We start from the raw sequence: 22960 nt of genomic DNA, 5'->3' as shown, positions 1-22960 counted from the left end.
GACTGCTTGGAGTATCACTACTGAATTTTGTGTCTAATAATGTTAATTAATAGGGTAAGGGGGCTCAGCTGTGATAAGTGTACTTGCATTCACACATGGATTGCTACTGTTGTTGTGTCATTAAGAGCTTCTTCAGCAGGGATCTTTGTGAGCCCTCAATTCCATAGATTCATATTCATGTGGTCTGGTATAATCCAGTGACTTTCAATCCCTTGAGAACTGGGGGCCCACGTTGATTGATTGAGAGGGGTTTACAGGCAACGATTAATCTCACAGTAATTAAAAGGGGACAGTCAGATATATAGGGGCCTATTGTAAACATGCATCCCTTTTATAGATCTTCCCAGGGTTCCTTTGCTACGAGCAGCCATTTTGTTTGGGTAATGTGCCATTTTTCTTGGCTCCAACTTGAACGCCAAGGGTTCTGTAATACATGCCTTTATCATTCAATTCTGAATGGAAAGCTTCATCTCCATGGAGCATCATCAGGTTCTCTGTGGACTTCCTGTTAAACTATAAAAAGATAGTGACTGGTAAGAAAGTTGTAACTCATTCTTGGCTGGGCCGCTAAAGAGATCCATCCTACGTGACATTAAGTAGGTAGACGCTGCCCTCCTGAAAACGTAGCCCTGGTTACGGCGTTTTCTATTGGCTGATGCAATTGTGAATTTTTTTATAGCGTCTGACTGTATAGATAGGTGAGGATTTAAAGATACGTAATAAATAGCGTCACACAAAAAATCTCTTTATAAAGTATGAATCTACTAAATTCCAACTTTATCTAATAAGTAAAACATGCAAAATAGTTAAAATAAATAACATAAAAAATAAAATACATTATATATAAAGTTAAAATAAATTATACATATAAAATTATATTAAGATTAATACTTTATTTAGCAAGGATTTTATTTCAAATAAATGCTATTCTTTATATTCATCAAAGAATCTTGTACAAAAGTATCACAGTTTTCACAAAAATATCAAGCAGCACAACTATGTTCAACTTTGAACATAAAAAAATATTTCTCCAGCAGCAAATCAGCATATTAGAATGATTTCTGAAGGATCATGTGACACTGAAGACTGGAGTAACGATGCTGAAAATTCAGTTTTGCCGAATAAATTACATTTTTCAAATATATTAAAATCTAAAATAGTAAACTCAAATTGTAATAATACTTCTGATAACATACATGAAAAAGATTTCTTTTTAAAACATTAAACAACTTTTGAATGGTAGTGTACTGTTCAAAAGGAAGATAATCTTTTTGGACCCACTATAAATTTTTTATGATTTAAATACAACTGAGAGTGATGAGGAAATAGTGTGCGACCACTGAACCTAGTCATGCACCATCCCCTCCAGCATTCATTATGTCCAATTAAGCATCTGCCACTCCAGCTTTTCCCTGCAACTGGGCACGATATAAAAACAGGCTGTCATTCAGAGTTAAGCCAAAGCACTTTTAAACCAACGGAGCATCAGAATACCGTGCTGGCTCAGACGAGAGAACACTTCGTAGTTTGAACAACCTGTTTTTCTTAAAGCACACACACTGACAGACTGAACAAATGTAAAAAATAATAATAACTATATTCCCATTTAGTTGATTGAGAAAGACTGGGAATTTGAATTCCACGTATATCCATTTGCATAGAGTTTATGGGCCCTATTTTAACGATGTAAGCGCATGGTCTAAAGCACAGGTTAAAGCGCGCGAGCAGTCTATCTACGGGACAAGCCGGATTCCACTATATCTTTATGTACACAATAATACTCTTTTACATTGTAATCCTTTTATTTTTAATATTTGGCATGTTTGTGTGCTGCTGCGCGTCCCTGTGTGTTTAATAAGCAGAGCGTTGTGGACCCGCCTATAGGCGTACATTACTAACTCGCTCTTTAAATAAAAAAATTGCATTGCACCAGGTGTGTGATAGGGCCCTCTATGTTTTGTGCAGCTGTCGAGCATAATTCAAAATGCTTGTCCAAGTTCCTGATGGAGCAGAGTTTTCATCAGAACAGTTTGACAGAGGAAAATCCAAAAGTGCATCCCTGAGGGACACTTTAGACAGGCGCAGGATGAATGGTGAGCATTTTAAAAAATATATTAGCATTCCACTAGTAAACAGAGTGCTTTTGTGACATGTTTTAAAAACATGTGGATATACCAGAAATATAGATCAGGTTTATGACTGCAGAGTAGTCTGTGATTATACAGGAAGTGACACGCATTATAATTTGAGTCATCAAGTGTCACCGTCTCTCTGTGTGGGAAGTGGCTCTTTCATGGTAACCTAGTTTGAATACGTGTTTGTAGTCAGGATCAGACTGGTTTAGATTTACCAGCACATGAGGGTGACGTGTAACGCAATTGTGTGACACCTATCACATCTCTCTTTCTTTTACCCTCCTCCTGTTACAACCCCCAGTGATCCAGCTATCCGTCCATCCATCACAGTCTCCTATTCAACCTTTCAGTCTTAAACCTCAGCCTCATCTTGGGACCAGAATATCTCAATTAATATCATAAACTTGGGGCTACATCTTTTGACTTGGCTCCTGGAACCTAACCATGCTCTAGCAACCACTCACAACAATGTTTTGCACGGTGAAAAGTTTCTTTCACTTCAGAAAGAATTTTTTTTGCAATATACTTCCATTACTTGTACCTTTTTGTCTTTTCAGTTCTTGCCACTATCTTTCACGATCACACAGTCTCTTTCTAACTAAACCTAATCCCCAGCACTGGGGAAGTAAATGCTCTCGCTGACACATACACACCCTGAAAGCCAAACCCTCTAGATGTGTGCGTGTCTACGAGCACATGCACGTCTGCCATCTGACGGCACGTCCCCTCCTCTGCCATCTCACATCTATTTGTTTAAACAGCAGCTCAGCTCTGAAGTGCTAACCACGACCTGTTATTACTGTTGATCCTGCCTTGTAGAAGCATGGAAAATTTTAATGCCCTCACAGCATCAGGCCAGCTTCAGTCAAGATCAGCTGAATGGAAATGGTGATGTTTTGTGGTGACATCACTAATTGTTCTGCTTTCTTAAACCTTGTCACGAAGACAACAATCACCAGTTGTAAGTTACATGCTTCAGCTTATGAACAAATAAGGATTTACTTCCTATACAGGAGCAACAACTTAAACCCTCTGAAAGGCCAGTTTCCACCTGTACTTTCATGAGTGTGGCTTTCACATGCACATACATGTCTGTTTCAGTTGCTTCATTTTTTGTCAAAGGAATAAATAAAATTCTGTCATCATTTGCTCACACTCATGTCATTGCAGTCCATACAACTATATATGAGAATATTTATTTTTGCATTTGCATCCATCATTTAGCTTCGTAGACAAAATTGCGCCCATGCACAGTATAAGGAAAAACAGCAAATATGTACTTTAATAATGCGCAAGAAGAATCTTAGATAGACAACGTGAAAGATGTAAAGAGAAAGTGCAGCTAATTGAAGCTAAAACAATATATATATATATTTATATATTATTTAATAATATATTTCAAATACTTCCATTTGTGTCAATTCATAGTTTTGATGACTTTACTAAGTCTAAAATTTGTTAAATAGTAATAATAAAGAGTTATACATTTTAATTAAAAGTATATTATAGTAATTAAACTATATAGTATAGTATTTTTTTTTTTTATCAGTTCCATATTTCTCCTAATATTTCGCTTAATGGCTCATGTTTCGCAAAATGGACCAATACATTACCCACAACTATCTTTCGATGATGTACATCAAGGCTACGTGAGGACAAAGTCACACTTCTGAAAGTGAAAACCAGAACTCGAACTGCAAATGCAAGAAATGCAAATCTAACCACTATAGGGGAAATGTGACGCATGGTGTAATACAGTCAGTGTTAGACTATGCAGCACTAACCACCTGGAACTGGTGAAAGGTAGAATCACCTGCTGACAAATCCACTAATAAGGAGAGGATAGAGTTTCCCCTTCAAGCACACAAACACATCAGAAAACAGACTCAAAGCTCATTGAACGTCACATTCAGAGCAGCGGCCAAGCGACTGAATTAAAAGACCTCATGAAGGCTTTGTACAGTATTTGCTTGTTGGTCCCTGCAGAAGCTTTGAGAGCATGAATGCTTTAATACATTTATTCGTTCCCAAAGTAACTGTGGTAACTGCATATCCAGATTTACAAATGCAACTAGAGGTTATGATATCTGACACTTTTTAAAGGGGTCCTATTGTGCTTTTTTACATTTTCAATGTTGCTGTTTGAGCATAAAAAAAGGTCTGCAAAGTTACAAAGCACAAAGTCACTCCAAAGGGAGTTATTCTCTATCAATGCGCATTGTTTCTGAAACTCCCTGAAACGCATCAATTGTAGTCTTGAGTTTTCTTCCGGGAACGTACACTTCACATAAGGCCTGGTTAGTTGCATTAGTAATGTGTTGAAACTCACGGTTATGGTAAGGGGGTGTGACATGTCCGAAAAACGCTCGAAACGGTTAACCAATCACAACACCCTGGTCCAGCCGACCAATCAGAGTACAGTACTCTTTTTGAAGGAGGGGCTTCATAGAGACAGAAACTAAAAAGAGCGTTACTGACAGACTGGGAAAAGAGGTGCTGCAACAATGTAAAATATGTGAAAAATAATGTGTTTTTTGAACATTCAAGCATGAAAATCACTTCTAGAAGAGCTCAAAATCAAGAGTTTGTAGGTCCCCTTTAATATTAGCTCAGTTAATATTACACAATTTCATTCTCAGACAAACACACTGGAATTTTTGTTCACTGATTAATCTGGTGCCAGTTCTTCAGTGTGGAGCGACTAGTTTCACAGGTACAGCAGGTCTCTTTCTCACTAATGTCCTATGCCAGGTACTTTAGGTGCTCCAGGTACTCCATTTAATAAATCAGTCATGAATTTTTTAATTCATAAAAAAAGAATTAAATAAAAAAAGAATTGCACATAATAATGATTACTTTCAAAATGGTATCAATAAATTGCAGGGTCCCATTATGACAAATTGCCCCAATACAATGTAAAACAATGATGTGATCAATAAGTTTTACATTGCTTTAACTCATCAAAATAAGTTAAGCAATTTTCAACTTTTTCAAATATATTTTTTTTTAAGTTGAAATGACTTAAACATCCAAGGTGATTGTGCTTAAAAATTTAAGGCAATTTTTTATTTTTTTATTTTTATACAGTGTATAGGTAAGAATAATAAATAAGAAAAAATTAACTCACCCTGAGAAATATTCACTATATTAGCCCCGGTCTCGCCTACCATATGTACTACTGGACTGTACCTCAGTAAAAATGTAAGGACATGGTGCAGTATAATGATGCTGACTATTTAGGAACTTCAGTCAAGGAACTGATAAGGATGTTGTTTAATTTTGGCCACTGAGTCTGATTACTTTTGGTCAGTCTACACTCTAAATTTCCTCTAAGACTTCACAAGGTGTCACAGAAACACATCCATCTCTCAGATCGGATCATCCATGTTTATACCAAATCCCCCTTGGAAACAGCCCTTCCAAGTCGCCATGCAAAGCATCAAACGAGCTCGTTTGAAGACCATTCATGACCATTCAAGCGACACGGAAAAGGGAAAGGCCTGCTCATGTTAGACTAAATATCCGGACTGAAAAAGTCACAAGTCAGTCGCGTAACTAGACAAATAAACGAGTAACAATGAGAGAGGAATACTGACAATCTCTATGTAAATATACAACCTCAGTGACAATCCAAATCAAAGTTCCCTCCATGCTGCCTTTTAGAGACACTTCCTTGCAATACTGAGAAAAAAGGAAGATAAAAATGATCTCAAATGCAATGTATTCCAGTAAATGCATTTGACTTTTGCTATTACGGCTTTTTTGTATTAGATAACCGTAACTGTTATATTTGTGATATCATGCATAGTGCATATTATTCATCACTGAGAACAATTTTTAAACAAAAATGATAAAATATATAAATATATACACAGTTATTATACATACAATTAATTGTTAGTCAGTAGTTAAAAGCATCTCTTGCTAGTAACTCAATTGGCAGTTAGGCAGGAAGTGGTTAAGACATTAGATAAAAAGGAGAATGTTTTCTTTCATTTGTGGCTATGCGTGACATTTCAAAGTATGACTCTTGACTAGCTGCATGCAGCTAGTCAAAAACACACAGAATTAAATGGAAAAAAAAATTTGTCTTATTTTTTGTTGTTGCTATTTTCATGTTTTTTTTATTGTTTACATTTTTGTAAAAATATTGCATAAATTATTGCTAAAAAAGGCATTTTATATAATACATTTATAGACTGTAAAGGTACTAACTGATTTAAAATGAAACTCAACCTGAGAAATGTTCACTGGAGTAAATATCTGTTTTCACTGCAAGAACATTTTTTTCCAGTTGCTTTATGTAGTTTTGGTTGAGTGTGAAAAGGACCTGCCTCTTGTGGAAGAATGCGTTTCTTGTTCTTTTTTGAACAATGCCTCATTCTGATAAACAGATGTCACTACAAAAGATCCCGATCTTCAGATTCCCACAACCTCATCACCCAGTGGTCTTCTGAGACTTGCTTTTTCATTTCTGACCAGTGTTCTCACTAACCTCACATATTTCCTCTGTTGCACGTCTGGTATTTCGCACCAGGCCATTAGAGGGCACAGCGATGCCATAACCATCCCACAATGCCACAGTGGGTAGAGGGCGGAGCTTACCAGTCACTGCCAGACCAGAACCTGCCACAAAAAAATCCAGTGATAGATTACAATTCAGTTCTGTTTGACAGGAGACACATCACATGCACTATAATTAATGGCACTTTCAGAGACCTGTCACATGCAAGAATGTGATTTCTCAATGAACATCATTTATCAATGAAAATATTTTAAAATGGAAACTGTCCCATCTACTACATGTAATATAAATCAGGTAAAGAAAAAAAAAAATCCTGCAAATCAACATTCCAGCTAACAATCTTGACAACTCCCCCTCCTAATGCTTTTTTTTGGGTTAAGGACTTAATGTCATTTCTACAACTGAAAAAATAAATAAAAAATAAAATCTGTTGTATTCTGTTAACATTTTATAAAACATGAAATCCTGCTATTCCATTGGAGATTTGGCTCCCTTTATATAATTAATGATTTTTTTTTTATTATTATTATGATTATTTATTTTTTTTTTTTCTTGGGATTGATGGAGGTAATGAGGCTGTTCTGGTTATTTATATTTTTTTATTCATTTAACCTTATCTGTTAAAAATAAAACAGCAGGTTGTGCTGATATTTGCCATGTATCTTTCACATATATTGTCATTGTGAAATCTGCTCAATAAAAAAAAAGAAAAAAGAAAAAAGACAACAGCTCAAGATCCATCATGTAAGTCTTAATATGACCACAAGATGGCAGCCATAACATAGTATAAGTGTTTCCTCAGACTGACCTACTTTTGATATCACACCAGTCCACACACACACACCACATTCTTATTCAACATACAGAAAAATGATAAAAAATGTAAAATAGCCTACCGTAAAAACAATCTCTATGCTAAATAAGCTGGGCTTCCTAGTAAGATTACGAATGTCAGATGACTTCGAATAGCGTGATCTCATTTAATGGTACATCTCCTCTTTGATTCGAGGTAAAATGAGGTGAAAACCTACTGACTTAACATTAGGAGCATTTTATTGCCCTGGTAAACTAAAAAGTCATTTTTAAAAAATATTTATTTCCTCATTTGGTCAAAAATTAACTAATTAAACCCTCAGTTCTCCTCAATTAAAAGCCAATTATGCTCCATGCAAGATCATACTGTGGAAAATCCTCAAGGGACATCAAAAGAACCATTGCAGGTATTTCTACAACAGGACATCAGCGGCACAGAGGGACTCCACATAAATATTTCATTCTTCTCGCTCATGAATTATGCATATACTATTACACGCCAACATAATATGATGCTCATGTCAATTTGGAGGTCCATTGCTCTACAGGGTGACGGCTATGAGATCCACCTCTCAGGTGAAATGTGATATACCAACGGATGCCTCTGCTCCTCCACAGTGGGGCTTATGGGAATTACTGTTTTACTGGAAAACAGGTTGAGGCAGTGGGTCACTGTGTCTGGAAGCGGAGTATCAGGGGAGCTGTTGAGGGCCAGATAATTAAGTACCGGTCAAACCAGATAAGTCATATAGCAGATTAATTATTTGGAATCATCCTTATAATGCATACAGAGATTTATGAATATCTAATGCTAGATAGGGAGATGCGAGAAATAAAATACAGTTTTGTATTTCTTCCAATCATATAATATTGACTTTCAAGGGCAAGATAAAAAGACAAGGCATGTAGTACAAAATAAACTCTACAATCAGTTGAATTTTAAAATGGCTATTTTGGATGCTGAGAGGTTCTAATGTTGCTATGTGGTTGCTAGGGTGTTCTAGGTCAATACTAGGTGGTTGCTTACTTGCTCAAGTCAAAACAGCCCAGCTCCAAAACTCTGCTATTCTGGTCATAATAGTAATAGTGATGCTTGTCTTTTTACCACCGAAAAAATTGAGGAAACATAAGCAAACCTGGGTACATACAGGAAACAGAGGAATTTCATGCATTAATAAATTATTGCAGACTTGCATGCACAAACACATGGATGGACATGCTAGATTTATTCCAGTGGTTTCCACCTCCCCCCATGATGAGGAACACTTGACCACTGAAATGAAGACCAATCTCAGTCTGGACCAAACTACACACAGAATTAGCCTTTCGACCAATCAGCTTAACCCCAGGGCCCCGAGGACTGTGTTTTACTGTGATCTTCATGCCCCATTATTTGAATATATTTGCATATATTGCAGCCCCATTGCCTACACAGAACCCAGTGGCCCATAGGATGTTAGCTTTGTCTTTATCTCAAAGAACTGAGGTTGAAGAAAATTGCTTAATAAATGAATGTGTATATATATATTCCATTTAAATAAATATTCAAATATTTTTGGTAATTCATGTTTGTTCATGATACCAATGTTCCTTTACATTACTTAAAATGTTAAAAAATAGTATAGTTAATAATTTAATTGTATTTAATAATTATTATGTGTAATAATTTGTGTAAATATATATATATATATATATATATATATATATATATATATATATATATATATATATATATAAAATTAACATTAAACAAGATTAACAAATGCTAGTTCATGATACCTAATTTGAAACCATATTGAAACCATATCAAACCTGAACCATATTGAGTGTTACCCTTATTTTTACATACTTTACATACTACACTATATATTTGACAAATGTCTATGCTTTCACAGGTCAAATAGTTATTTTTCCACAATATTTTAAGCAAACAGGTCATTATTGATGGCATCAGGCATATGCTTCTCACTTGCGTTTTGTCATTTTATCAGTAAACTTTTCTGCATGCATTTCAAGCCAGCCGCCATGAAATTCGAGAGAGGAAATTAAAGCCCTTTGTGTTGCCATGGTGCTGGTAGACTGACAGAACAAGAAGCAGGGGAGGGATTTAGGAAGAAGGGGGAGGGTCATGAAAGCATGCTGTCCTGTGATTGGCTGAGGCCTTGTCACATGTGAACTTTGGAATGCTAATGCCTAGATTCCCCCCCTACTTTCTCTCTCTCTGCTCTGCGGTAAGGCTTACAGCACAAACACAACCCAGAAATGGTGTAGGATAGCAGGAAAGCAGGACGTAATCCAATCCTAGGAAGGAAAGGCAAAGCCAAAGCGTAAGGTAGGCATTATTTATGTGCATGTTGTGAAATTCCTTCCTTCTTGTGGTTCTTAAACAAGGTAGGGAGGAATTAGGGAGAGGGAATGTGTTTGTTTTCTAACTGCATGCTTCCAGACCTGTTTCAAAGAAGCCAATCCAGATCTGACAGCTCGAGGAACGGCAGTGTGGATGTGAGGGCATTGGCCTGCTTTTGGCAAACCTGTGTATGCAAAACACACTTTTATTAGGACAGCAATCCTGTTTTGTAACACAAAACCTGCCATCCTTGTGTATTAAGATGAGCTTTGGAATTCTAGAATGCACAACACATTATTTACTTTAGATTCATTCCAAATTCGAAGGACGATATGAGTATTATCAGGCTTTTCTACAGGGTTAAAAGCCCGTTTTTGTAAAAAAAAAAAAAAAGAAAGAAAAAGAATGATCTGAAGGATATTCCTTTAAAGGCAAGTTTCTTTCTCGCCAAGTATAGTATGTGCATCTGAGACGCCCATGCAGAGTAGAGTCTGGGGTCAGGAACGGGTCATTGTGCCCTTGGCATTCCGTGTGACCCACATTAGGCCAGATTATATAGAATGGATACCATGTGAATAAGTGCACCAGACCACAGTGCAATTGGATGATTGCACACATGTGCGCGTGTGCGTTCAAACTGCTCTTGTCTTTAGTACTTCCAAGTTGGTGATTCAGCCAAATAACAGCACAGCTGGATTAGAACGAGAGTGCAAATCATTCCAAACCAGATCCTGTCACAAAAACAATTTTGAATCGTATTAAATCCAGAATGTCCAGTTATGCTAGGTGTGTTCAGGCCATTTGTTGTTGCTGCAAATCAACCAGTTTCACAGTGTAAAGAAAAGCGTTTAGTCCTACTTATATATTGACATCACTTGCCTCAGCATTTCCATCAATCTCTGACTGGACAGTTTTGTTTGAGTCCTAATGGGTTGTTCTAAAGAGACTAAAATCAGTGATCTAGACTGTAAAATTACACATTTAGAATCAAAGTATCACATTTGAGTGCTGCTTCCCCGTGCAAAACTCACTACTATGTTGTTAGCATGTTCCTGATCCTTTCTAGGCTGTCGCTGGGTGGATTTATTTAAGAAATATTATCTACATGATTACATAGAAACTTTGTGATTGTGCTCTTATCATTTACAAAATATTTATTAGATTCTGGTCAGTACATATGGCTTGAGTCCATTTTAGTGTCCACCAGGTAAAAACCATTTTTTCCCAATTGTTTAGAAATAATAGCACACCTCTCCTCAACAAAACACATAATCTGAGATATCATTCATGCCCATAACACAATTAATATGAGTAATAATAATAATAATAGTGATGTTTGTCTTAGCAAATACAGTCTGTGTAAAAGAATCTGCCTGTCTGCCCATCCACCCATTCTTTAATCCAGAAGCTTTTTCTCAAGCTGTCTGTTAAAGTGCTTTTATTAAATAAACCATCTTCCCTCCTTAGTGCAGTGACCCAGAATTCTTGTGAGTGGGACTGAAGGTTAATTGCACTGGGAGACTGGTAGTGTGCGCTTACTCTAACGTGCCGAAGACTTGAAGGAATTAGGGCTTTGAGTGTCTCAGTTTTAACCCAGAGTCAAAGATGGATCCCTCAGTGTGTATATAAACGTGTTTATCTGCCTAAAATTTTAGCCCATGTTGTCCCGGTAGATACAATCTCCCAGCTTAATTAAAGAAGTTGAAATGTAACTTACATGCTCTCAGATTTACTCTGACAAGTTTAGTTGTCCACATGATGTTCTCTGTGGGCTGCATCCCTGACAGACGTGTGTTCCTGTGCTGACGTATACACTCTCCAGGCCAGCCACAGAGGTGTTCTGCTTTGTAGCATTCTGACATTCAAGAAAAGAGATGTTACACTCAAAGAACACAGGCTGGTTTTTCAAAACACTTGCCCAAAATCATTGGCTTAAAGGGATAGTTGAAAAATCTATCAAATTTCAAACCTCTAAACAAATGAACAGGTTTCTTCTGAACACAAATGAACATATTTTTGATGAAATCTGAGAGCTTTCCGTCCCTCCATTGACAGCTACGCAACTACCACTTTGATGCTTCAAAAAGTTCATAAAGAGATCGTAAAACTAATTCATATGAATTGAATTCTGAAGAGACACAATCGCTTTATATAATGAACATTGAATTTCGCCTAGGCTTTTAACATTAATCAATTCACACATCAGTTGTGGTAAACGGAAGCTCAAGCATGTTCGCTTGACGTGCGAGAACCAGTGAGGTTCATTCTCGTGTTACGCAGCACGTTTGAGCTTCAGCAAGAACCAATGAGGTTCATTCTCGTGTTACGCAGCACGTTTGAGCTTCAGCAAGAACCAATGAGGTTCATTATCGTGTTACGCAGCACGTTTGAGCTTCAGCAAGAACCAATGAGGTTCGTTCTCGTGTTACGCAGCACGTTTGAGCTTCAGCAAGAACCAATGAGGTTCGTTCTCGTGTTACGCAGCACGTTTGAGCTTCAGCAAGAACCAATGAGGTTTGTTCTCGTGTTACGCAGCACGTTTGAGCTTCAGCAAGAACCAATGAGGTTTGTTCTCGTGTTACGCAGCACGTTTGAGCTTCAGCAAGAACCAATGAGGTCATTCTCGTGTTACGCAGCACGTTTGAGCTTCAGCAAGAACCAATGAGGTTCGTTCTCGTGTTACGCAGCATGTTTGAGCTTCAGCAAGAACCAATGAGGTTTGTTCTCGTGTTACGCAGCATGTTTGAGCTTCAGCAAGAACCAATGAGGTTTGTTCTCGTGTTACGCAGCACGTTTGAGCTTCAGCAAGAACCAATGAGGTTCGTTCTCGTGTTACGCAGCATGTTTGAGCTTCAGCAAGAACCAATGAGGTTTGTTCTCGTGTTACGCAGCACGTTTGAGCTTCAGCAAGAACCAATGAGGTCATTCTCGTGTTACGCAGCACGTTTGAGCTTCAGCAAGAACCAATGAGGTCATTCTCGTGTTACGCAGCACGTTTGAGCTTCAGCAAGAACCAATGAGGTCATTCTCGTGTTACGCAGCATGTTTGAGCTTCAGCAAGAACCAATGAGGTTCGTTCTCGTGTTACGCAGCACGTTTGAGCTTCAGCAAGAACCAATGAGGTTTGTTCTCGTGTTACGCAGCACGTTTGAGCTTCAGCAAGAACCAATGAGGTCATTCTCGTGTTACGCAGCACGTTTGAGCTTCAGCAAGAACCAATGAGGTCATTCTCGTGTTACGCAGCATGTTTGAGCTTCAGCAAGAACCAATGAGGTTCGTTCTCGTGTTACGCAGCACGTTTGAGCTTCAGCAAGAACCAATGAGGTTCGTTCTCGTGTTATGCAGCACGTTTGAGCTTCAGCAAGAACCAATGAGGTCATTCTCGTGTTACGCAGCACGTTTGAGCTTCAGCAAGAACCAATGAGGTTTGTTCTCGTGTTACGCAGCACGTTTGAGCTTCAGCAAGAACCAATGAGGTTCGTTCTCGTGTTACGCAGCATGTTTGAGCTTCAGCAAGAACCAATGAGGTCATTCTCGTGTTACGCAGCACGTTTGAGCTTCAGCAAGAACCAATGAGGTTCGTTCTCGTGTTACGCAGCACGTTTGAGCTTCAGCAAGAACCAATGAGGTTTGTTCTCGTGTTACGCAGCACGTTTGAGCTTCAGCAAGAACCAATGAGGTTTGTTCTCGTGTTACGCAGCACGTTTGAGCTTCAGCAAGAACCAATGAGGTTCGTTCTCGTGTTACGCAGCATGTTTGAGCTTCAGCAAGAACCAATGAGGTTCATTCTCGTGTTACGCAGCATGTTTGAGCTTCAGCAAGAACCAATGAGGTTCATTCTCGTGTTACGCAGCATGTTTGAGCTTCAGCAAGAACCAATGAGGTCATTCTCGTGTTACGCAGCATGTTTGAGCTTCAGCAAGAACCAATGAGGTTCGTTCTCGTGTTACGCAGCATGTTTGAGCTTCAGCAAGAACCAATGAGGTTTGTTCTCGTGTTACGCAGCACGTTTGAGCTTCAGCAAGAACCAATGAGGTTTGTTCTCGTGTTACGCAGCACGTTTGAGCTTCAGCAAGAACCAATGAGGTTCGTTCTCGTGTTACGCAGCATGTTTGAGCTTCAGCAAGAACCAATGAGGTTCATTCTCGTGTTACGCAGCATGTTTGAGCTTCAGCAAGAACCAATGAGGTTCATTCTCGTGTTACGCAGCATGTTTGAGCTTCAGCAAGAACCAATGAGGTCATTCTCGTGTTACGCAGCACGTTTGAGCTTCAGCAAGAACCAATGAGGTTCGTTCTCGTGTTACGCAGCATGTTTGAGCTTCAGCAAGAACCAATGAGGTTCATTCTCGTGTTACGCAGCATGTTTGAGCTTCAGCAAGAACCAATGAGGTTCATTCTCGTGTTACGCAGCATGATTGAGCTTCAGCAAGAACCAATGAGGTCATTCTCGTGTTACGCAGCACGTTTGAGCTTCAGCAAGAACCAATGAGGTTTGTTCTCGTGTTACGCAGCACGTTTGAGCTTCAGCAAGAACCAATGAGGTCATTTTCGTGTTACGCAGCACGTTTGAGCTTCAGCAAGAACCAATGAGGTTTGTTCTCGTGTTACGCAGCACGTTTGAGCTTCAGCAAGAACCAATGAGGTTTGTTCTCGTGTTACGCAGCACGTTTGAGCTTCAGCAAGAACCAATGAGGTTTGTTCTCGTGTTACGCAGCACGTTTGAGCTTCAGCAAGAACCAATGAGGTTTGTTCTCGTGTTACGCAGCATGTTTGAGATTCAGCAATAGGTTTGTTCTTGTGCGTCAAGCAGGTTCGGTTGAGCTTCTGTTAATGTTCACTGATTAATGTTTATATGTGAATAAAAGCCTAAATTCAATCTGGTCATCATATAAAGTGATCAAGTCTCTTCAGATAATTTGGACTAAACCGCTCAATTCATGTGGATTAGTTTTGCGATCTCTTTTTGAATTTTTTATAGCGTCAAAGTGGTAGTTGCGTAGCTGTCAATGGAGGGACAGAAAGCGCTCAGATTTCATCAAAAAGACCTTCATTTGAGTTCAGAAGATGAACGAAAGTCTTACGGGTTTGGACCAACATGAGGGTGAGTAATTAATGAGAGAATTTTCATTGTTTGGTGAACTATCCCTTTAAGAGTTTGTAACAAAAAAAGGTGTGCGATTAAGTATAAAAGCAATGGTACCACATTTTTTTCTACAAACTCCTTACTACAAGATATATGAATATTGGCATCTGAGGTGGGACTTTTAAAAAAGACCTGCCTGGAATACAGCAACAGTTATTGATTAACTTATGCAAATTTACACCATTTAAACATGCATAACACAAATAAACATGTGTTCATGTAGCATCACACAAAAGAAAAAAAATTCAGTTATTGTAGAAAGCCATTGCACAAATGTGCTATTTGCAAAGTTTACTACAAAAATGACCAACAACAGGGGGTTTACTAAGAAAGAGTTAGTAGTATTTGGCTGGTCATGTGATCTCAGTATGTTGGCCCTCATGAGAGTGAAAAATACAACTTGAGTCTTGACTCAAAAAATTACCTAATCTCATGAGAGTATACATGATTTTAAACAAATTAAATGAAGAAAAAAATTACGCCTTTAATTTAAATGTTGATATGTCTATGAAGGAGAACAAAACTATAGCCATATAAAAGAATAAATCAATGAACATTAAACAACCAACGGCAACCAATTTTTTTCACAATCATAATAAGGTTTGTGGTTCCAGAGGTGCTCATTACTGACACTCATATCCTATAGTGTCCCCATTAATAAGTATGAGGGGCCTCCTCTTAGTGGCCATCATCAGTGTACTATATTCACAGCCTTCTCAGGGAGAGTTAATCCATCTCCGCTGCATTGATGCTGCGGCTCTGCTGAGGGAAAGAAAGTCACTTGGGAATGTCTGTCTGGGGCCGTAGCGGCTCTACTGCCACAGAACGGGGTACCAAAGGGACACCAATTAACTGAGTCTCAGAGGAGAAAGAAAAGAGAGCAGGATGGAAAGAAGGTGAAAGAGGGTTACGGTGAGACTGTTCACTGTCGTACACTGCCATTAGTCAAGTAAAGCCCACTGAAACCAGCAAGTGTTCTTTGGCTGTGATTTGTTGTTCAAGCAATATAGTATGGCCTGCATCTACATTATCGCCCAGTTCTAATCTGCTTAATGGTACTATAAGACATGAAGATATTAATATAATATAAACATTAACATCATGATTTTCTGTAAAGCTGCTTTGAAAACAAACACAAGAGAAATAGTATCAGCAAGAGTCACAAGCATTTTCATAGATTTATAACCGGGTTTAACATAATTAATCTAAAATATCTGAAAACAATTTATGTTGAAGTTAGTTACTTAGGGAGAGTATATCCCATTTTCATTTTATATAGAATAACTTTCATGTCACACCATATGACAATTTTAGGCACGAATGCAACAAATTGGTGAATGAATCCAATTTCAAATACAAAATCTAAAAGACCACATATATTGTGGGAAATGCAAGAGTCAGTACAACACAACTCAATATTTTTTATGCCTAATATTTGAAGTAAAAAATAACTTTTTTCAGGCTTATATGTCTCCCACCCACCTGCATTTACAGTAGATATAGCATTTTTCTTCAGGTCAGTCATATTCATAATTAAAAAAAAATCTGTTTGAATGTCCGCTGCGATATCTTGTCCTTTTAACAGTTGAGGGGTTTTTCCGTGCCCATAGTCATCTGTCAGTTGCGTCTTCCTTCTCCGTGATCACAAGTTTGATTCCTTTTCAATTTAAAAAAGTCTTCTTTACTGACTGACTCACTCGTAAAGACGGTCTTTGCCGCCATCTATTGGCGAAATAATGTAGGCTATGTAACTTTTGTTGCTGTTTACGGTCAGGGACTATTTTTTCCAGCGGAAGGAAGGCTTTTAGTGATTTTATTTTACTTCATAAAATTTGCATAGATACATGTTTTTCGGCTTTAATAGTTGTATTGTGGTAACCGTTTTATAAAAGCAATAAGGTACTCCGCTTCGCGTCGTGCCTAACAACGCCCTTCAGCCGTTACTTATTCACGATACAGCACAGCCTCTCGTACCTTATTGGTGACCATATCATAATCATCATATTATTTTATTGGAAATCAGGATGATTTCAAAGTAAATAAGTAATACATTTAAAAATAGCATAAAATAAAAATGATTATAAATGAAAAAATAACTAAATAAAAAAAATATTTTAAATTAAAAATAGTTTTAATATTAAAAATAAAGTATATAAAATAAAATGCAAATAAAAATAATGTGTAATGAAAATGTAAAATATATGCATTAAAAATTGAATGCAATAAAAAAATAATAAACTAAAAAAACAAAACATAAATGTGTATAAAATGTAAAAAAAATAAAATAATAAAGTCTATCGGTTAGTGGACTCACTATTCACCATCAAACAGTCCTGGGACAAAAGTGCAAAAAATCTCACTGATGATATATCCGAGTATTAACCAGTGCTCTTACCAACATAACAGCAAACGGACTAGTTACCACTGACAGACTGAGGTTCACTAGGACTTTTACAGCAGTCTATTACATGCGCTAAATGAGTCAAAATTTAGTGATGTGAGAGACACCGTGAAATCAGCATTCCTCCATCTCTCAATGCTCTTGCATCTGTCCTCGCTCCCGATGGCTGCCCACCCCCGCCTCATTTCCCTGCCCCCCACTCATTTCATGCTGAGTGGATGAGTGAGAAACTAATATGGATCAGACCCAGACCAGACAGACAGCAGCACCCCCATCCCATCCCATCCCATCCCATCCCATCCCATCCCATCCCAGTTTACTGCCTTAACCTCATCTGTCCCTCTTGATTTTCCTGTCTATCTCTTTTCCTTTCTCTTCCAATATTTCCGGTCTTTCTTTTTCTCATTCACTCTCATTCTTTCTATCCTCTGTCTTCTGAATGGATGTAGGACATGTAGAAATGGGAAAAAGGTAGGTAAGGTGATAAACGACATAAAGAGAAAGAATGAACAACAATGCCAAAGAACAGAATGGAAAGAAAAAAATTATAAAAAAAAAAAAAGGTGTGTGAAATCTGAAATCAATCTCCGGTCTCCCGTACACAACAAACAACAGAATCTTCCCAATCTTCCTCTGTCCGTCCCTTTTCCTCATGTTGTTTCCACCTTGCCTACCTTGTTTCATCCTCTTCATTCCTTCTCTAACCTTCCTTCTTCCACCTTAATTTACCCGGCCCCACCAGAAGCTAATCTATATGCTAATAAGAAGATGGCAATCAATGACGTTCATGCCCGTCTGTGCGCAATCAATGTGATATTATATGAGAGTATAGATGAAGGAATATATTTCAGAACAGAGGTATTGCACAATAAGTGCCTTAATTTACTTTTCACGACAGTGGCGTTTTCATCTCCTCCTCCAAGGTCAGAAAGCCCCCCTTGTAAGTATATTTTCAATTTAGTAAAGCATCTTCAGAATGACCAGAATCATCTTTTGTTGTGCCCTGATTTAAGCAGGCCCCAAAATGCTATCCACACACTCCTGTTTAAATCTGAATAACACATGAGCTGCATGCGGTCTACTTTACATGAGTGTGTGGTTCGACTGTGATTGCCACAGCAGTTGGGGGTATTTACCCTTTGCTTAGTGATGCTCTAATCGCTGATTATTAAGAGGCAGCTTCATCAGCACACAGCACTTAATCAACCAAGACTGTGAACTAGTGTTTTCCTACATCACCACGTCTGCGCTTTGTGTCTCCTCTTTGTCTTTTTTTAGCACTGCCTTTAATTACAAAAATTACTTTTACTAGAATATTACATTTGCTTAAAACTGAGAGTGCTATTTGCTCCTGGGAGGTGCTTAACTAGGTTGTTGCTATGCGGTTGTTAGGGCATTGCTATGCTGTTTCTAAGGTATTTTCAGTGGATTGCTATGTGGTTCATATGGGTGCATCTATGGTTTATAAGGTATTCTATATTATTGCTAGGATGGAGGACTTGTCCATTGAGGACTACTAGGACATTGCTAGGTGGTTGCTAGTGTGTTATGGGTGTAATCAGTGAGCTAAAATAAACTCTCCAGGATGTAAGGGTGTCTGTATCATAAACAGTTCGGGATGACTTGCATACCAATATTTTTATACTCAACTTTAAGGGTTAATTGAAATTCCTAACCTTAAATACTAATGATTTTATTGACAATGATAAAATTATCAATCATTTTTATATATCTAAATGCATTTAAATATCCATATAAAGTATGACATTTTCATCCAGGTCTTTTTTTTCTGGGACAGGCCTTTTCCTCTGCTCAAATCATCACCGGTGAATATTCTGAAATGGGGGGGGGGCTGGTGGTGCTTATAGAGGGGGATAAAAAATCATTACCATCACCCTCATTAGAGAAGAACCAATTGTCCAATCAGCACACAGCTCTGCAATAGGGCTCCAAAAGGCACCCCCAGTTGGCTGTCGCTAGGAAACCACAGAACCGGGGGGGTGGGGGGGTCTCGCATGCGTGTGTTAGATGGAGAAAAGCAGGGAGAGAGAAAGAGAGTGTGTGTCTGTGCCTGGCGACTGGGACGGTGGATGCTTGCAGTGATCTGGCAGGATTGGGGTGCAGAACGCACACTAGACAAAGAAGCATTAGGGTCCTGAGGCATGGGGCTCACCACGGGGCCAAACGGAGCTCGTGCTGCCCCTCAGAAAAGGTAGGAGCTGGGTTTTTGTCTGCGAGTCTGAGAGATGGGCCCTGGGCTAACCTGGATGTCTCTGAAATCTCTCAGTGCATGCATATTGATGCATGTTTGTTTTCTGTCATGCGTTTCCATCCTCATCCTTCCATCTTACCTAACACCCCTTTAACTTTTCTCTCTCCTGGAATGTTCTGTCAGTTAGTTCTGTGTTTTGGAATTACTGACAGATTTATTTTTAGCTCTGCTAAAGGTGACAGTGTGTTTAATAGTTGTGTTTAAACTGTACGCAGTAGACAGCCTCTCATTGGTGGGATGCGTATGGTTGGTTGGCTCGGAAGCCTCTGAGGGGCCCGGGACTTGGACTCAACATAACAGCTCCCCTCTCATTAGCAGAACCAATCAGCTGCTAAATATGAACAGAGCAGGCTTTAATCATGAATGCATGCGATTCCATTACACATTTCCACCGTAGCACGTTCTGGTGTTACTGTAGAACACTGCTCATAACATCTGAAAAGGTTGTGATGGGGTACTACCATGTACTATTTATGCAGTATTAAGTATGCATACTTAATATGCAAACTTTCTGAATGCATGAAATAACCAAAGACTGCCAAGCATTAATAAAACAATGTTTTAAACAAAATGGGATTAAAATAGCAAAAGAAACATTTAAAGTATTGTGTTCATGTGACATTGAGCATATAGTTTGAAGCAATTGTATTGTATAGTTGTATATATGAGTAGTATAAAATATGCTAAATGTGAGTTTTATATATATATATATATATATATATATATATATATATATATATATATATATATATATATATATATATATATATATATATATATATTAGATATATATACACACACACACACACACACATATATACAAACACACATTTAGCATGTTTTTGTATATATACAAACACACACATATAGCATATTTTAGCATATTATATAGTACTCATACAAGTATACAATACAATTGCTTTAAACTGTATGCTCAATGTCACATGACCAAAATACTTTGCATGTTTAATTCAACAAATAACAGTTTTTATACAACGTTTAATAATATTCTAATTCTGTTACCATGTTTTCAGATGTCCCTATGGCCCTTCCATTAATGCATATTAATGAGGCTCAGGACTTATATTTAGATTATCTAATTACAATGCCGAACTCCATTAGTTCTTTGGAGCGCAGGAAATGGCTTACGGGGAGGGCTCACTGATATTACACCATCTCTTGGTGTAATAACAGACCTAGAAAGGGGGGGAGGCATAATGGTTTGTTATGGGTAAAAAGGGGGGCGATTTGGGGTAGCTGGGAAGGGGGGTGTAGAGTGTGTGGGGTTAGTGGCTCTCAACCACGTGTGTGAGTAATTAAATGAGTATAATTGAAACCATGCCACACTTCCCCTCTGAAACTCCCTCCCTCCCTCCCTCCCTCCCTCCCTCCCTCCCTCCCTCCCTCCATCCCAACACTTGTTCTCCTCCTGTGCCTCATCTCAATCCCATTACCACTTTCTATGCCTGAATAACAAACCCTAAAGACAGAAAGGAAAGGATAGGAGAGTCCTTTAACAACAGTGCCTATGGCGACTCCAGTGAAGAGATTTAGATGGGTAACCCCTCGGCTTAGACACCTATTTTTCATTCAATAGCCCTGAATACAAGCTTAATGTTCGTATGATGGGATGAACAGACATATGATACTTATGATATTTATGTCAACTTTATGTTTCCGGTTAAAAACAAGCTCTATTCACCACATCTGTGGCATGATGTTGATTACCACAGAAAATGAGTTAGACTCTGTATAAAAACAGGCATTATTATTACAGTAATGCACTTTCAATGGAAGTTATAGGGTTACACATTCAGGAAGATTTAAATGCATAAATGTGCTGCTTGTTTCACACACACACACACACACACACACACACACACACACACACACACACCCACCCACGGTAAGATATTGTGAAACATTACCATTTAAAATAACTGTTATCTATAGAAATGTATTTATTTCACCTTTTTATTATCAAAGTTGAAAACGGTTATGCTGCTTGATTTTTTTATGGAAACCATGGTACATTGAACAGAACATGTTTTGTAACATTATAAATGTCTTTACTGTCACTTTTGATCAATTTGAACAATCCTTGCTGAATAAAAGTACAAATTTCTTTAAAAAAAACTTTTGATTGGTAGTATATATACTGTAAATACTACTGTTCAAAAGTTTGGATCAGTAAGTTGTTTAAAAAAAAAATTTTTCTGTACAAAAATGTGTTATTTGAACTCTAAAGTTGTCTAAATAGCCTTGTAAGTAGTGGGAGTACTTTTTTTGGAGGATGAACTGATTATGCATCATCAATGTAATTCATGTGTAATTCATAATTCATTTTTTCTGTAAACAAACAGTCCTTTCTGGTATATAGCAAGTTTTGTACATCATAGGGTATCAAAATTGGATGTAAATTTGCAGTTAGTTAGTGATTCTATTACATTAGTCTTAAGTTAGAACATAATATTTGGGTTTGGCTATACTTTCAGTTATTAAGGTGCGTACTGGTTTCTTACACAGTAAACTTGCCCAGTATACAGTATACCAGGTTTCTATACTTCTACTTCTATTATAAATGCATTACTGTAAATGGAAATTAAATTTAGTTCAAATGATCTGTGGTAATCGACAACCTGCTAACAAGCTTAGATTGTATTGAACCCAGATATTTTAATAATATAAAAAAACAGATTGAACCCAAAAAAGTAATGTTTTGTTGATGCAAGTTTTGTTTGGCAACCTTTAACCCGGTGCTGTATCGCATCTTGACACGGGCAACTCTTCTCCTGACCATCTAATCCATCTCCCATGGCTGTTCTTCTGGTGGTAACTGGAGACGGCTGGAAAAAAAAGATTTGCTGAAATGTAACACTCATGATGACAGGATGAACTCAAATACAATTATAATGTAATTTTCAACAATGTACAGTGTGTGAATGAAGCTACCAGCTCGGACCTTTCCTTTATGCTTTTGTATTTTGCTCTCCCCCCCTCGTTTTATATACCTTTATAAAAGGTACTGTGATGGTATCAAATGGTAATACCATGATTGCCATTTAACATGCTACAGAATGATTGCCAATGTCATATACATAGACCATGGCATTTACATGATACTCCAAAGTATTTCAAAGAATACTATGGTAAAACACGGTACTACCCTGGTACTCCTTTTGTTAGCGCATCACATTTCATAACTTATGATCATATTTCATAACTATAAGCTATAGAAATTGCTATTTTTTTCAGTATCTCCACAATCTCAACAGTTTTTTAAAGAAAGATAGATAGATAGATATATAGATAGACAGACAGA

General features: G+C 37.8%; 1 protein-coding gene and 1 long non-coding RNA gene across 4 annotated transcripts in view; one reads left to right on the top strand and one right to left on the bottom strand.

Annotated features, from left to right (window-relative positions):
- Positions 1-6636: 6636 nt before the first annotated feature.
- The window catches only part of LOC307165910, a 16581-nt gene continuing 257 nt past the window's right edge, over positions 6637-22960 (bottom strand). The window contains exons 1-3 of one of the 2 annotated variants that reach the window (XR_013822554.1): positions 16448-16564; positions 11538-11675; positions 6637-6761 (exon numbers count right to left, since the gene is read on the bottom strand). This is a non-coding gene — a long non-coding RNA (uncharacterized lncRNA). Of the gene's footprint in view, positions 6762-11124; positions 11676-16447; positions 16565-22384; positions 22485-22960 lie in introns of those variants that run through there. The other variant, XR_013822553.1, reaches the window with a different exon arrangement.
- The window catches only part of phc2b (polyhomeotic homolog 2b), a 21943-nt gene continuing 18435 nt past the window's right edge, over positions 19453-22960 (top strand). Inside the window, exon 1 of one of the 2 annotated variants that reach the window (XM_079883958.1) lies at positions 19453-19578. In XM_079883958.1, the coding sequence (XP_079740084.1) occupies positions 19529-19578 (50 nt within the window). In that variant the 5' untranslated portion in view covers positions 19453-19528. The remainder of the gene's footprint in view (positions 19579-22960) is intronic. The other variant, XM_079883959.1, reaches the window with a different exon arrangement.

Source organism: Squalius cephalus (assembly GCF_949319135.1).
Source record: "Squalius cephalus genome assembly, chromosome: 10".
Taxonomy (NCBI): Eukaryota; Metazoa; Chordata; class Actinopteri; order Cypriniformes; family Leuciscidae; genus Squalius; species Squalius cephalus.
Note: the sequence above shows the minus strand (reverse complement) of the source record. Positions and strands in the feature narration are given on the sequence as shown.